The sequence below is a fragment of the Sus scrofa genome, chromosome 15 (assembly GCF_054392235.1).
Source record: "Sus scrofa isolate SSC_HxYL_T2T_F1_AM1 chromosome 15, Sscrofa_HxYL_maternal_Yorkshire_Landrace_v2.0, whole genome shotgun sequence".
NCBI lineage: Eukaryota > Metazoa > Chordata > Mammalia > Artiodactyla > Suidae > Sus > Sus scrofa.
The window spans coordinates 139,892,228-139,909,456 of NC_139397.1; the positions used below are offsets into that span (position 1 = coordinate 139,892,228).

The window sequence follows — 17,229 nt, forward strand, 5'->3', positions numbered from 1 at the left end:
CCTCCAGCGTCAGCTGAATCCTGCCTCCAGATGTGCAGGCCCTAAAGGGTCAGTTCTTAGGATGTTCCCAGCAAAGCAAACCAAAAAATCTAATTTTTATATGAAATCATACAATTGATTCCCCTTTTCATAAGTGCGGGTCAAACAAAAGTTGTATGCAGGCTCAGGGGAGCCTGTGGCACCCAATTCATCTCTCTACAAAAGTGACACCATGGGTGGATGGTAAAATTATCTTTCTACTTCTCAGGCAGCCTACTTCCCCAATCTGATTATCTTTTTTAGATAGACAGTTGTGTGTATTAACTCTAAAGGGTGCTATATTTTTCCACTTTCTGAAGATAACCTTGACTATTCATATCCTGACGCTGCTGAGAGTCTCTGACATCTGTGTCATGTATCCCGGCACGCTCACCACTGCAACAAACAAGTTCAGGGACTTAAAAACATAGATGTTTATTTTTGTCACACGTAGGAGTCCAGTGTGACTGATCCATCAATCTCATGGCTATGCTTTCTCTGGACCCTGGAATATTTTCCTTCAGCTATGAACCAGGAAGGACAGAAAATGGAGGGTCACATGTGGGGGTGTTTAAGAGCCAGACCTGCTGTTGGGCACACGTTACTTGGACCCACATACCACTGGCTGTGATTCCATTATGGATAAACCAACCTTCAAGAGAGGCTGGGAGAGGAGTTCCCATCATGGCTTAGCAGTTAACGAACCCGACTAGCACCCACGAGGACATGGGTTCAAGCCTGGCCTCACTCAGTGGGTTAAGGCTGTGGCGTTGCCATAGGTCACAGATGCAGCTCAGATCCTGCGTTGCTGTGGCCCTGGTATAGGCCAATGGCTACAGCTCCAATTAGACCCCTAGCCTGGGAACCTCCATATGCCACTGGTGTGGCCCTAGGAAGACAAAAAGACAAAAATAAAATTAAGAAAGAGGGTCTAGGAAAAGAAGGAAATGATTTGGTAAATGGACATCTGGTCTACCGCATTTTTCAAGCAGTGTTTTTGGTTTCATCCAGCACTCGTTCCTTGACTCACAACCAAACACGAAGGTACAAACTAGGTTGAAATGATAAGCTTTAGCTAAATGCAGAAAACGTCTCTGAATTCAATGATTTTTTTCAAGACTATTAGTCCCTTTTATTCAACATTAGCCAAAAAAAATGTATTGCTTTTCTGTTCATATGACATTCCACCTCCAAAATTCACGAGCACAGCTTTGGTGATTCACTCTTCATCTGTATTCCAAGAGTAGCTCTTCTTTCTACTCCCCTAATGTACCCTTCATCTAAAGTGCACTCATCATACATCACTGGTATCATTTGAAAGGGTGAAAAACACGCTTGAATAGCATTAGGCTCTTATCTCAAACCAGGAAACGAGCTCATCAAATACTTTCATTAGGTAACACCTTTGATCAAGACAAGGTATAATTAAGAAAATGATCAGCACTGGAACCCGATCAAAGCACAAGTGGGAATGTTCTCATTATGCTTTCCTCTTCTTGCATAATGAATGATTTCGCTAGCCCACTTCCATGATCCCATCTGACTCCGGCATTCGATCCATTCCAAAGAGCAAGTTCATGAACCTTCTCAGTGGTACATTCAGGGCAAGTGTGAAGGCTCCCAATTTCTAATCCATTCTGAAGCTCTAAACACAATTATGACACTTAGTCTTAGCTTTCAGAACGTCTATACCAGTGAGCTATGGCCCACTTACTTGCTCTGAGTCACTGTTGGCTGAAAATCACATGTAGAAAATTTTTAAATAATAATAAGCAATTACTTTCCACTGATTCAAAAGTTTGCAAGAGTTGAATTATATTCGAATAGCATTCGGATGGCTGCCTCAGAAAAATTCCTAACTTCAGTAATTACGTAATTTGGCCCATAAAATTCTGCATACGGAATGCATAGAGAGCAGAGAGGGTAAATAAACTATACATATATGTAACACCGCCTCAGTGCGTAAGTCTGATTTTTACTTTGTGATTTATCGCTCTCTAGCTTCTTTGTGGATAGGTTAAAAATTCAAATTTTCTTCCAACATAATTTGCTCTCTGCTCTTACATTTTTAATGAGGTGTTCAACAAATAGAGGAAGAACATACACATTGCTTTCTTTACAACTATTACTATTACCATATGAAATTAGGTATTTTAAGTAGAACGTAATTGATTTTATTCATTTTTCTTATTACGTGCCTTGATTGTTCACTCATCTATTATTTCTGTTTTGGCTTTTAATATTATAATTAGACAAATTCTGTCTTGATAAAATATCATTCGAATTTTGTTTCCAGAAATAAAAATGCTTGGATTTCCCATCCTGGCTCAACTGGTTAAGAACCCAACTAGGGAGTTCCTGTCATGGCTCAGTAGTTAACGAATCCAACTAGGAACCATGAGGTTGCGGGTTCCATCCCCAGCCTCGCTCAGTGGGTTAAGGATCCGGCATTGCTGTGAGCTGTGGTGTAGGTCACAGATGCGGCTTAGATCCTGCTTTGCTCTGGCTGTGGTGTATTATTTATAAATAAAAGAGTTTTTAAATCACTACTGAAGTTGGAATTCTCGTTGTGGCTAGGCAGTAATGAACCCAATTAGCATCCATGAGGATGTGGGTTCAATCCCTGGCCACGCTCAGTGGGTTGAGGATCCAGCATTACTGTGGCAGTGGCATAGGCCTGCAGCTGCAGCTTTGATTCAACCCCTAGTCTGGCAATTTCCAAATGCTGCAGGTATGGCCCTAAAAAGACATACACACACACAGACACACATATATACATATATATCACTATCGAAGCAGTATGAAAATTATCTCACTTTTGAATCAAGTGTTGTTCCTCTTCTTTTGTCTAAATGTTTTATTTACTTCAAAATATTATCAAGTAAACTATGCTGCATCTTTCTACTATATATCCTCTTTACACAGGATTAAATAACATTGTAAACATGCACAAGTATAAAATAAGAAGCTCTCATAAATTATAACTATATCAGGTGTAGCTCATAAAGTTATAGTTATAAGGTCATGCTAATGATAGGAAAAACCCAAAAAACACATACAGTTGCATAAATGCTCATTTTACCAGCCTCCATGGAAATGCTCAACATTTTCCAAAGGAATGAGGAAAAATTACCACTTTTGAATAATACTATTAGTTAAACAAATAGAGGCAAAAAGTCCTCTTGGTATTTTCACAAAGATGTGAAAACAATACCATCTAATCTAGATGATAGTTAAATCTAGATTAGATGATACATAAATGTATGTATGTATGTACATAAATGTATCATTCACATTGATCCGTCCTTGTTAGGAACTATGCTGTTAAGCCTTGAAGAGGCCTGTTTATTCTGTAGAGTAGCAAAACAAACTAGTCCATGAAATAGTAAATTAACACTGAAACCAGTAAGTTATGATGGAAACACTGCATAAATTATGTACTGATGGCACAGATGCAAGGAGAAAACCCTGGATTCAGTCGATATGTGAGTTTATTCACAAAGAACTTATCAAACAGAAATGCACATTTGAATTCCATGTTAAATAGTAGGGCTGGATTCCATACCAAATAGTAGTTGCAAAAAGTGAATCTAATGCAGCCTTTTCTGATTTTAGCTTTATGTGACAAAATAGATTATCACTGTTGAGTACCATACTACATCATCTATGGGCAAAGGTTTTTAAGAGTTTGTCAAGAGTTAAAATAAAAATTGAAAAAAAAACTTAATGACCCTCCCTTTGCAAATTATTGAAAAAGTTATTGTATATTCCAGAGCATCTACTGAACTTAACCCAAAATTGCAGGGACCATGTGAAAAAAAATATAGTAACATTTGCCCATTAAGTGTATTGATTAGACCTTAGAAAAGTAACATTAAATGCATTCATGTGTGATGTTTCATGGGTATTATAATACAAATCCTAAGGAACTGTTAGGTGTAGAAGAATCTGCATATGTTTGATGGAAAAGCTTTATCATTATTTCATGAGACTTGAAATGGAAAGAAGTCCAAAATAAAAATTCACTTTATTTATCATAAGAAATGTCAACTTGGAGTTCCAGTCATGTCTCAGCGGTAATGAACCCAACCAGTATCCATGAAGATGCGGGTTCAATCCCTGGCCTTGTTTAGTGGGTTAGGGATCCAGTGTTGCCATGAGCTGTGGTGTAGTTCAAAGACGAGGCTCGGATCCCACGTTGCTGTGGCTGTGGTGTAGACTAGCAGCTACAGCTCCGATTCAACCCCTAGCCTAGGAACTTCCATGTGCTGTGGGTCTGGCCTTAAAAAGACAAAAAAAAAAAAAAAAAGTCACTTTACATTTGTTAAAATGAAAGCAAAAGAGTTAGTAGATTTGAAGAATGATCATTAACTACATGTAAAGAGATCAGTTTATCGAAATGTGGGTGAATGGTGAGAAAGAAGACAATAGGAGCAAAACACTATATTCTGTTCTCTCATTTGCTGTCACCTGCTTATGAAGTTTCTCCTGAATGGTAATGGCCAAGAAAATGAAAAGTTATATTACTGTGAATTCACCAGGAATTACGAGTAACAACGCCAAGCATAACATCTGATTTTTTTAAAGGCAATTCTTTTCATAAAAACACACTCAAGTTCCTCGTTTAAAAACTTTAAAATTTTTTATTTGGAAGTTTTGTACAAATTAAATATTTATTATCTTTCACTTGACAGTTTTGCTACAATTATATGATATAATGATTATTTTCACCAATGTCCATGTAAGGTGTCCCCCAAATTCCTCTAATGTACGACTGAGTGCCATATTGTTTGTTATGTTCCTGTTCTAAGTGTGCTGCTGACAAGAATTCCGAGAAGCCCTGTCTCTAGCTAGACAGGGTCTGATATGGAATTCCCCAGAATGTGTGCTGAGTACCTCTGAATGAGGTTCAGTCAATACCTTCCTCCAAAAATGATGGAGAACTCCAAAAGAACAAGAAAAACTGAGATCAATTTACCCAAAGTTTACCTTGATGAAATGTTTTTTTAAAATAAAGAGCTCTGCCATATTAAAAAAAAAAAAATACAGGCTAAAGCACAAAAGAAGATCTAAAGTCAACCAAGTGCTAAAAATGACAAACTTTAATCTGATGCCGTAATTATAAATACATGATTAATTTGAGGAAATATAGCTATTAAGCCCCATAATTCCTTCATATACTAATGAGTTGTTTCCTTTTAATAATGGTTATATTGAAGAGCTGGTCAACTTTTTCCTCATATTCTTCTGCTCTTGTCTTGCTATTTTTTCCCTAAATATGTCTGGCAAAGTAAATCAGAGAGATCATTTGCCCCTCGAGTTGAAGTCTCCAACAGCAAGCACATTCCTCTTAGGAAGAACACTAGAGGGTCCCTAACCATGGCAACACGATGATATGAGACCTCAAAACTAACATTGAAAACACACAGGTAAGACATCAAAAGCAGGGCACCAAGACAGAACAGAATAAGCCATTTCCCTAGAAGTTCTGATCACTTTCACTCTTTGGTTATATAGAACTTTCACTCCAGAAAGCGTATATGTGACATAGTCACAATAATAACAGTCAACAGCAAATGTTTTCTTTGGGAGATGAAGAGAGAAAAAAGGAGGAAAGGCACTTGCTACAGAAGCTGCAATAATATTAAATGCTCCAAATAAGCCTAAAAAACAATAAGTCTTCAAATATATTGTATATACATGAAAACATTTTGGAAACTAAATCTCTCAAGCAACTAAGTGCTTATAACATAAAAGATTATTAAAACAGTAGTAGTAATTATTATTGCTACTGTTATTAATCTTTATTATACTATTTTTATAATAAGGTAAGTTACAGACATATCTCCAGATATCTCAAAACCTAAATAAATACGGTTTGTAGAAAACACAACCTTACTGAAACACCTGTTATAGTTAATTAAAAGGTAAAATTAAAACTTCAGCCTAGATAGCAGCTTCCAAGACATAAAAAACACTTACATCCTATATTATCTTTGGTCATTTCCCTTAATTCCAGCCCTGAAATAATTAACAAACTCAGGACATTAAAATCAGATACACTGTATCTGGATTGAAATTACAGTATTAAAATTTTTAAAGTGTATTAAAAATGTCCAGCATTGTAGGAACTCTGAACTACCAAGGTAATTTTGATTATACAATTTAAGAAACTAAACATTTAGAAAAAGTATCACTGATACAAGAGATATTTTACTTTCAAAATCATGGATTATTACAAGACATTTTTTTCATCCTATCAGTAGCAGATCAAACATATTGCAACAAATTTTAAAGTAGCTCCAAAATGTGACTTGGAGTTAAAACACTGCTAACAAATATTCAGTCTATTGAGTTATGAAAGCAGTTATTTTAACTTTGAAATAGTCATATACAGTATAATACAGACATGTAATAATGATAAATATATTATGTTAACAACTTTAATTTTTACTAGGTAACAAAAAAATCCCTTTTAAGTTATTTTTGGCATGGTGCCAGAGGCTCTGTCAAATAACTCCATGCAAGGCACTGCTTATTTACAAGTTCCCAACATGTAGCACTTGGAGTCTTCAAGTAGTTGTATGGTTAAAATGCAGGCTTGTTCATGTATTCTTCCATTGTCTGAAAGAGAATAGCAGATTAAGTAATTTCCCCTTAAACCACATCCTTTAGCAGACAGTGAAAACTTATTCTTTTTTTTCTTTCTTTTTTTTTTTTTTTTTTGCCACTGCATACAGGTGCTTGATGTGGGATCTCATTTCTCAGACCAGGGACTGAACCCAGGCTGCAGCACTGAAAGTGCCGAGTCCTAACCACTAGACGACCAGGAACTCCCTGGATTGTGAAAACTTCTTCATTCTTTATTTTGCCCTTAGTGAAAAGAAGTTTTTGAAAGTGTATATGGGCACAAATCTTTGCATTCTAATCAAGAAAGGTGGCTCAAAGTTTGAATATAATTTGTATACAAATCCGTAGGGCTGGAATTAAATAACTTTCAACAGAGAAAAACTTAAGCTTGACCATAAAATGAATATCTGAAAAGAGAAATGCTAAAGTAACAGCTGCCAAACTATGACGCTGACTTCAGAAATATGTGCCTGCTAAAATGGTCATGAGGACTACCTCTGGGCACAGGTACTGAAGAAATCTGAATTGTATTTGTATAACATGTATCTTTACATACATATATTTATAACGTATGTATTATTACAACAGATACAGAACATCTTATCGCCAAGACATAAAGGATAAACAGACCGTAATTCTTAAGAATTTCTTCCATGTATTTTGTAAAGGCTTTCCTCCAAAGAATACAAATTATATTTCTTCATCCTCCTCATCACTTACCAAGTTTGCTAATATGTCACGAGGCTGTAATTTTTTCTCAGAACTTTAAAAAAATGTTTAAATGAATTACCAGTTATAGGAAGAAGGAAAATCACAGTGATGTTACAAGCCCTTAATGATGCATGATGGATGGACTTGCTCTTCCACTCTGTTCTGTTGTAAACATATATTTGTGTAACCCAGTGGCCGCTGGGTTGAATCAATAAGAGAACTTAAGGGGAGTTCCCATCGTGGCTCAGTGGAAAGGAATCTGACTAGCATCCTTGAGGACGCAGGTTCGATCCCAGGCCTCAATCGGTAGTTCAGAATCCAGTGTTGCTGTGAGCTGTGGTGTAGGTCACAGACATGGCTCAGATCCTGCATTGCTGTGGCTGTGGCACAGGCAAGTGGCTACAGCTCTGATTAGACCCCTAGCCTGGGAACCTCCATATGCCATAGGTGCAGCCCTAAAAAGACAAAAAAAAAAAAAAGAGAGAGAGAGAGAGAGTTCAAGGGCCCAGCCTTGGGTAACACCCCTACCTCATCCATGTAAGTCAAAGCCAGTACAGTCAGCAATGCTCGACCTGTTCTAATGCTTGCCCCCGGGGGGCTGATTCACATGAACCTGCCAGGGAAGATGTCAACCAGCATGGGCTAAAGAGACCAAGACCATACCTAGGCAAAACTGCTCAGAGGATACTAGGGTTCAAAGTCAGGTTTTCTAACTGTTTTCATCAGCTCTATTTAAAATTTCAGTCCTCATACTTGTGCTCCATCATCCATACTTTCTTATAAAGCTCTTATGCTTCCTGGATGAGCACTGGCCAAGAGAAGCCCACACCTTAAGACTTTTGCCCTGTACCTCCTCTTACAGATATTGCCCATGTCTTTAAACTTGGCAGGGGTAACACATGGGCCAGGGGCCCATGACTGTCTCATGGTACCTAGAGTTTATACTATTTTAAAAGGAATGCAAAATTACAAATACCAAATTGGGCATAAAGTTTATTTAGAATGGGAAAAGAGGAATTCCTGTCGTGGCTCAGCAGAAACAAATCTGACTAGCATGTGTGAGGATACAGTCTCAATCCCTGGCCTCATTCAGTGGGTTAAGGATCCAGCATTGGCATGAGCTGTGGTAAAGGTCACAGGCGCAGCTTGGAACTGGCATTACTGTAGCTGTGGCTTAGGCCAGTGGCTATAGCTCCGATTTGACACCTAACCTGGGAACTGCCACATGCTTCGGGTGCTGCCCTAAAAAAGAAAAAGAATGGGAAAAGAAATGAGAGTACATTATCAATTTTGTTTTAAAGACAAATATCACAAAATCCAGAATAATAGCATATGGGTTTCATTCATTAAATGCCTGACACCTTTCTACAGTATTTTGTATATTCATTACATGGCCACAAATTCTTTGCAGTTAAGATAGCTTACCTTTGCAAATTTGACAATATGAGCCCCCAGCCTTGGAAGGGGACTGGACTAGAGATAGCCCTGGAGTTGTCAACTTCGCTGGCTTCACAGGTCATTGGCCTCAAGTCATTGGCACTGCTTCACCCCATTGGAAAATTCATTGTGCTAAAGACTGCACTGGCTGCCCTTTATGAGCTGGGCTGTTACTCAAATTTACATGAGCCAATGACACATGAGGTCGGTACTTTCTTCAGCTTTCCACTTTAAAGGTGGAACAGACTTTTTTTTTTCTTTTTATGGTCGCACCTGCAGCATGTGGAAGTTCCTAGGCTAGGGATCGAATCAGAGCTGGAACTGCACCTGCCAGCCTACAGCACAGCCCCAGCAACGCTGGATCTGAGCTGCATCTGTGAACCTACACCGCAGCTTGCAGCAATGCCAGATCCTTAACCCACTGAGCAAGGCCAGGGATTGAACTTGCATCCTCATAGAACACTATGTCAGGTTCTTAACCCACAGAGCCGCAATGGGAACTCCAGGACCAGACTTTTAGGGCTGGCACAAACTTAAAGGGCTCTTCCCTGGCCCTCCGCCAACAGGACTAGGGTATCTCAGGACCCCTCCAGGTATTCATTCAGCACAGTGGTGTTTCCTGTGCATTCAGCACTCTGCATGCCACAACTTTTTACAGCACTATGGTTTGGCTCAGCTGTCTAATGTAGTTTGTGCTTTTAAGGGTAACAGTGTTGAGGAGCACCTAGCCATTTCTCACGAATCTGCACACACACGTCCATGGTATCCCATCTATCCCATCGCTTGACCTAATGAGGTACCATTTGACCCTCCCTTCTTAACTGGCTTTCTTACTCAGTGGTCAGAACAGCTTCTGTTTCTCGCCCCCAACTGGTGATCCCAAGAATTGCAACCTCTTTCATTGAAGGTCGCTATCTTCTCCTTTTAGCATTTCTTTTTCCTTCCAATCCTTCTGCACCATTGTCCACAGGTACTTTCAAAAGAAGGTGCCTCTTAAAAGCATCCCCAACCAATTAAATTGTTCCTTTCTTTCCTTATTATCAGTGCCCAGCCTCAGTACACTCAGAATAAGCTCAGAGCATTTAGAGCTTTAAGACTATGTATCTTCTTACTAAATATGTGGCGACAGTCTTTTTATTCTGAAAACCTTTTACTGGGTAGGGGTCAGAGAAAAGTCCAGGGCCACTTTGAGATTTTCAGGTGTGCACAAAGGAAAAGCAATATTACAAAGGCCTCCCTTAAACTTTGGCAAGTACAAATATGTGCTTAGGAGCAAAGGACAAGAGGGAAAAAAAGAAAGCAGTCATTTTTTTTCTCTTTATACAATTACACTGCTTGTGCCTTTTCATGCTCAACTTCTCTAACCAGATATACAAAGTCAATTTTTCAACCAGCTCCGCAAATGTTCTTCAACCTAGCTGAAATACCAGCTCCCAAGGGAAAACTGGTAACAGTGTTTCTCTTTGGCAGATGCTGTTAATTAAATGATAGCTTTAGAGAGCAGTCATGACACTCTGCCTACTCACTTTGGGGATGTGGGGGCTGAATGGAGGGTCCCCTGAGACCTACCTATCAAGACCCTTCACTCAATCACCAGGGACATGAATGACCAATTAATGTTTAAGTGTGAAAAACCTCACTCCTGAGAACAAACTTGTGATTGCCAAGGGGGAGGGGGACGGAGTGGGATGGACTGGAAATCCGGGGTTAATGGATGCAAACTATTGCATTTGGAATGGATAAGCAATGAGATCCTGCTGTATAGCACCAGGAACTACATCTAGTCACTTGTGATGGAGCATGATGGAGGATAATGTGAAAAAAAAATGTATATATATATGTGTGTGTGTGTGTGTGTGTGTGTGTGTGTGTGTGTGTGTGTGTGTGTGTGTGTGTGTATGTTTGTGTGTGTGTGACTGGGTCAATTTGCTGTACAATAGAAAATTGACAGAACGCAGTAAACCAACTACAATGGAAAAAATAAAAATCATTAAATAAAAAAAAAAACCTCACTCTTGAAATAGCAGGCGATACCTGCTTCCCAGACTTAAATGGAACTAGAAGCACCAGATACCCTGCAAGCTCTTTAAAGCTCTTATTTCTTACAGAGAATTCAAAATAACCCAGATGTGTCTTGGCCCCAATTCAAGGAGCTTTCATTATGGAAGTGTCAAAGACCCTGGTAAAGGTTTGTTTCTCCTAGAAGGTGATTCCACAGTAAGGACCCTGAGGACAGAATTATAAAGAACCCCCTGGCATATTTTAAGAGAGGTCATTATGTGGAAATTCCAAACCACTGATTTCTCAAGTACTTTATAAAATTCCCTTCCCGCGGCCTTTGGAGGGAGCCAAGTAAACATCAAAAGTTTAAATGCATTTTTTTTGAGGTAATAACACCTCTAGAAATAAACACATCAGCTTCCTAGGAGCCAAACGCAAGGCTGGGGGGTACCCTGCTTCTTTCTCTGTGTCCATTTACCTAAGGGCTGGTTCCCTAGATGGGCAGGAGCAAGTCATCAGCTCAAAAATTTACCAAAACAGTTGCTGGGAAATCATACCTAATTATTAACTGAGGCAGGCTCTTATTTCAGGGCAACAGCAAGAATGGCTTTAATGCCAATTTTTTAAAAGACAATTTATAACGCTCTGGATTCTTCTGATCGGCTCTCATGAAAATAGAAAGATAGAAAGGCCCAACGATGCTGTGAGAAGAAGAATCTAGAGATGGCAGAGGTAGGACAGGATCCAGGCCCTCAAAGGCATGCTTGTGCAGGGGACCAGTCGCATCATCTCATTGGGGAGGGCAAAGGTCAGTGGGGTGAAGCCCCTGAGAGGAATGAAGGGGCTAATGTAGGTAAGTTTCTTTCTTAGGGACAGTGCAAACTGGACCGTATCTCGGAGAAAAACCCCAGTGTATTTTATATAAGTATCACAGAGTCAGGAGTGTGAGCGAATGGATGGATGCTTCCGAGTCCATTTATCCCTTGGCAAGCAAGCCACAGAATTCCTGAATTTATTCATGCAAATAGGAATACACAGACAGCCTCTCCAGGAAGGCACGAAATTTTAATTAAAATGATAAATGCCATCTTCAAGAATAAAGCCCTAGAATCCCAGGCAAATGAAATAACAAGACACTGCTAGTCTGCTTTCCCAGGGCAGCACAGATATTTTAATGAAAGTCCTTTTACACCTCCCATAAAATTATCCTTGAAAAGAATAGCACCAAATATTTAATACTCTTTTGACAGGGAAGGATCCTCACTGAAAAGCTCAAAGATGAAGAGCAAAGACTCCGAAGCCCAATTCCAGTGTTCAAATCTCTATTCCCCACTTACTGGGTGACCTTGAGCAGTCATTAAACTTCTCTGGGTCTCGGTTTACTCATCCTTAAAAGGAGGGTAACAATATACCTATCTCTTAGAGTTGCTACCATAATTAAGTCAATGCATGTAACTTAGAAACTGTACCCGACACAGAGTAACCACACAAGTGTCAATTAATATATTATCACCACCACCACCAACAACAATATCTTCTCGAAGAGCAGGAGAAACTATGTACTGACCTCCTGTAACATATCAGAATCCTCAATAGCTTTGACAGCAGATTTCTTGGATGTTTCTTGAATTTCTCCACCCATTATAAATTCATCCAGGATAAAATAAGCCTTTTCAAAATTAAAGATAATATCCAGTTCGCAGACCTGGTAAGGCAAAAACAAATGTTTTGATAAACTTGCAGGAGGATCAGGGGAAACACTGGCCAGTGTTTCAGGTTTTTTCAACAGTGACAACCATATGGCATCCCAAAGATAAGAATATCAGATGGTATTTTAAGGCCAGGAAAGTAGAACTAGGAAAGTCCAGGCCCTGAATAAAAGTCAAACCACATTCTATTAAAGCAGAGCATGTCCTCTGATAATACTGTTTAATGTCACAACAGGAAATTTGAGACTCAGTAGCATGCAGCAGCCCAGCTCATCTTTCCACCTGCACAGATAAAAGCTGAGCCCGCGTTGCATTTCAGGCCTGAGGACAGTGCTTCATTGCTCCATATCTCTGGTTTGCAAATTTGGCTCCCAGATTTCGAACTCTCAGAATCTCCCTCTTTAGAGGCATATTAGCTCAGTTGTGCTAATTTTTCTCAAAATTATGTCACAGACCAGTGATTCTCAAACTTCCGACTGTACCTTAATCACCCAGAAAGTTTGTTACCACACACCCCAGTGACATATTAAAGGTTTTTGGTATATACACTCAAATTGCTTTCTGAAAAAAATGTATAAATTTGTGCACCTACCATTTCACTACATCTTTACTAATTTAAAGAGTTATCATTAATATAAAAACATGCTGATTTTGACCCCACCCTAAGATAAATAAATAAATAAATAAAAACAATGTTAGCTGTTATTGTTAACTAATTGAAGTAACAGCTCTTTAAATTAGGTACTATAATTATTACCATTTTATAAATGAGAAAATGAGGCCCAGTACACTGAAATAACTTGATGAAATGAACACAGCTGGCTGTGGCTATACCAGCACTGCAAGCCTTGGGACAGCAACGTGGAAAAGGTAATTAAACACAGCATAAATGAATGCTGGGTAGGGTCACTGTAGAAGGGATGCTTCGGTGAAGGAGAATATAGCAAACAACCTCCAACATCTAAAAATAAAAAATAAAAAACAAAAACAAAAACAAAACAAAACAGACCTACCGAGTCTCTGATTCAGTAGGTCTGGGTGAAGCCTGAGAGTTTGAAGAGCTAATGGGTTCTCAGGTGATGCTAATGATGCTGGTATGGAGACCACATATGGAGAACCACGGCCACTGTCACAGACTAAAGCAGAGACTGTAGATTTGGTTACGCGTAGCAAGTGCCAAGTCCACTCCCCATAATCCACATGAGGCTCAATTCCAATGCCTCCACCAGACAACCACTCAGGCACTTTCCTTGCTACTTCCTTGTCATATATTCCCCAGAGCTCCCTTCCCATATGCTATGGAAGGTCTGCTCAATCAAGGTTTTCAGTCCCCTCCCACCTTTACCGCTCAACAGCATCAGATACGCTTCACCAATCCCTTGCTTAAAAAATCTCCTCTCTTTTGCTCCCTGCTGTTGGCAATATCACTCGAGCCTGGTTTCCTCCTTCACCTCTGATGATTCTTCTCAGGCTCCTTGGGTGATTTATCGCCCCCCTGACCGTGCATTCATTTAAGAAGTATTTACAAAATGCTTGGGACACATCAATCAGCAAAGCAAACATCTCGGCTGAAGGATGCTTACATTCTACAGACCCACGTTCTTCCTAAAGACAGGTGTTTCTCAAAAATGCAAATCAAAACCACAGTAAGGTATCACCTCATGCCAGTCAGAATGGCAATCGTCAAAAAGTCTACAAACCAACAAATGCTGGAGAGGGTGTGGAGAAAAGGGAACCCTCCTACACTGTTGGCAGGAATGTAAATCAGTACAACCACTATGGAGAACAGATTGGAGGTTCCTTAAAAATCTAAATGTAGAACTACCATGTCATCCAGCTATCCCACTCCTGGGCATACATCATCTGGAGAAAACCATAATTTGAAAAGATACATACACCCCCATGTTCACTGCAGCCCTATTTACAATTGCAAAGACATGGAAGCAGTCTAAATGTCCATCGACAAAAGAATAGCTACAGAAGACGTAGTACATATAAACAATGAAATATTATTCAGCCATAAAAAATGTATGAAATGCCATTTAGAGCGACATGGATGGACTTAGAAATTATCACACTAAGTGAAATAAGTCAGACAGAGGGAGCCAAATATGATATGAGATTACTAATATGTGGAATCTAATAAAAGTGATACAACAGAACTTACAAAACAGAAACAGACTAAAAGATTTCAAAACTAAACTTATGTTTACCAAAGGGGAAATGTGGGTGGAGGGATAAATTAGGGGGCTGGAATTGACATCTACACACTACTATGTATAAAATAGATGGGCAAAAGGAACCTGCTGCATAGCACAGAGAAATTTACTCAATACTGTGTAACAACCTATATGAGAAAAGAATCTGAAAAGAAATGTATATATGTATACGTACAACTGATTTACTTGGCTGTACACCTGAAATTAACACAACTTGGTAAGTCAACTATATTCCAAGAAATTTTTTTTAAAAAAAGGACTGGTGTTTCTCAAGAGAGCCTCTTCTCTTTGCAACACATGCTTTTCCTAGATAACCTCCTTTTCTTCCTAGAGCTGACTCTTGCATGCAGGTGGCTTAACCAACTGAGATGTCTGGGCCTGAACCCCCTCTGCAGCACTAATTCAATATTTTCATCCACTAATCAGACATCTCTGCCTGCATATCCCTTAATCCATGGGCCCATGTACCAAACTGAAGTCAGGCATATTCTTTTCCCTTTAGTTCTGGCTTTGCTTAGTAGCTGAAACCTCTATCTAGTGGTTCCATCTAATTCATTCTACAGTTACTTTCCCCCTAGCTCTTACTCCTCTCCTTCCTCAGTCACATCCCTCTCAATCCTATGGATTCCATCCTTGCAAACCCCTAACTCTTTTCCTCTTGTCCATTTTCACTGCCACTGCTCAGGCCTAAAATATCTCTTGCTTAGGGCATATCCGTGACCTTCTAGGTGGTGTCTGTGCCCATGCAAAGCCAATGACCACTAATGCTTTGTTAAAATGCTGATCTGGTTCCTTTCTTGTGTACGGTCTTCTGTTCAAGATAGTTTTAATTCCTCAGCATGGCATGCAGGAAACTTTGCAGCCTAGCCCGGAGCCTCCCTCTGGCTTCCCGTGCCAGCGCCCACTCCACACTACAGCTACAATTCCACAAACTCACCCCCATGATTTTACGCCTTTGCCCTTTGCACATCCCAGAAGTTCCTGGAATGTTGCCCAAATGTCCTTTCCTTCATTCTCCTGGCAAAATCAAGCTCATTTTTTAAGGCCAAAGTCCAAAGTTATGAGTCCAATGATTCCCGGAAATCCTCTCTCCTCCCGTTGAGATTCTGCATCACTTCCTGTGTTCTCTTTCATCCTGTTGTATGCTTACTTACAGCCACTCCACCTTGCCCTGTAAGCTCAGGCAAAGCCCATGTCTTAGTCATCCTTATATCTCTGGTACCTGGCACACAGTAGGATGCAGTAAATGTGTGCAGGATAAATGAATGAGTCAGCTACCACCACAGAGTCTTTATTGTTACAATCCTGGGGACTAATGGCTTCCCAGATCAATAATCCTCTGATCCTACTGAATCCTATGACTTGACATAAAATGGATGTCAATATTTTAACAAATTGCTCCATATATTTAGGATTTAGGAAAATAAACTTGAAGACTCTCCAAGGAAAATGGTTTATATTGACAGATCCAACTGAATCTAGAAGCATAAGCATAACCACTACAATAAATGGCCAACTCAGAAAAATTAATCTAATTTGCAAGCATATGGTCTCTTCATTCATTAGAAAACAACATCAAATCAATAAGCATGTACATTTGTGTGTGTGTTTGTGTGTATGTGTACCTCTAATTTCTCCCTCCCTAGAGAGTCTGACCCTCTGTCTCTTTCTCTCTCTCCTCACACATATTAAAACCAGTTTAAAATAGAGTCTATTCACTGGGAAATGCTACTATAATCTAGGACTTTCCCAGACCTTTAGGGTTCCTTCTTGAAAATAACCATCAGGAAAAGGATGACATCATAAAATGACATGTTCTCAGCTTATAAATCCTTAAAATATATTATGAACCTGACCACTATCCATGAGGATGTGGGTTCAATCCCTGGCCTCGCTCAGTGGGTTAAAGACCCAGCATTGCCACAAGCTGTGGCATAGGTCTCAGACATGCCTTGGAACTAGTGTTGCTGTGGGCTGTGGCATAGACCTGCAGCTGCAGTTCCGATTTGACCCCTAGCCTGGGAAATTCCATATGCTGCAGGTGCAGCCTAAAAGGAAAAAAAAAAAAGAAAAGTTGGAGAATAATATGCATAATACAATCCCATTTTTTAATTAAAAAAAAAAACTGTAGGAGTTCCCATTGTGGCTCAGCGGAAATGAATCTGACTAGCATCCATGAGGATGCAGATTCAATCCCTGGCCTCACTCAGTGGGTTAAGGACCAGGAGGTGCCATGCGCTGTGGTGTAGGTTGCAGATTTGGCTCGAATCTGGCATTGCTGTGGCTGTGGTGTAGGCCAGTGGCTACAGCTCCGATTTGACCCCTAGCCTGGGAACATCCATATGACGCAGGTGCAGCCCTAAAAAAAAAGGCAAAAAAAAAAAAAAACTGTATATATCTTCTAGATAAGACATATAAAACATATTCAGTTTCTTTAATAAAAAAAAGTGGGATTGTATTATGCATATTATTATGTGTGAGAATGTATCATGCGTTATTTTGCA

General features: G+C 39.5%; 1 protein-coding gene across 2 annotated transcripts in view; it reads right to left on the bottom strand.

The window, feature by feature from the left end:
• Nucleotides 1-4,641: 4,641 nt before the first annotated feature.
• AP1S3 (adaptor related protein complex 1 subunit sigma 3) overlaps nucleotides 4,642-17,229 on the bottom strand; it is a 75,143-nt gene continuing 62,555 nt past the window's right edge. For both annotated transcript variants that reach the window (XM_021074901.2, XM_021074902.2), the window contains 2 exons: nucleotides 12,365-12,502; nucleotides 4,642-6,642 (listed from right to left, as the gene is read on the bottom strand). In XM_021074901.2, the coding sequence (XP_020930560.1) occupies nucleotides 6,607-6,642; nucleotides 12,365-12,502 (174 nt within the window). In that variant the 3' untranslated portion in view covers nucleotides 4,642-6,606. The remainder of the gene's footprint in view (nucleotides 6,643-12,364; nucleotides 12,503-17,229) is intronic.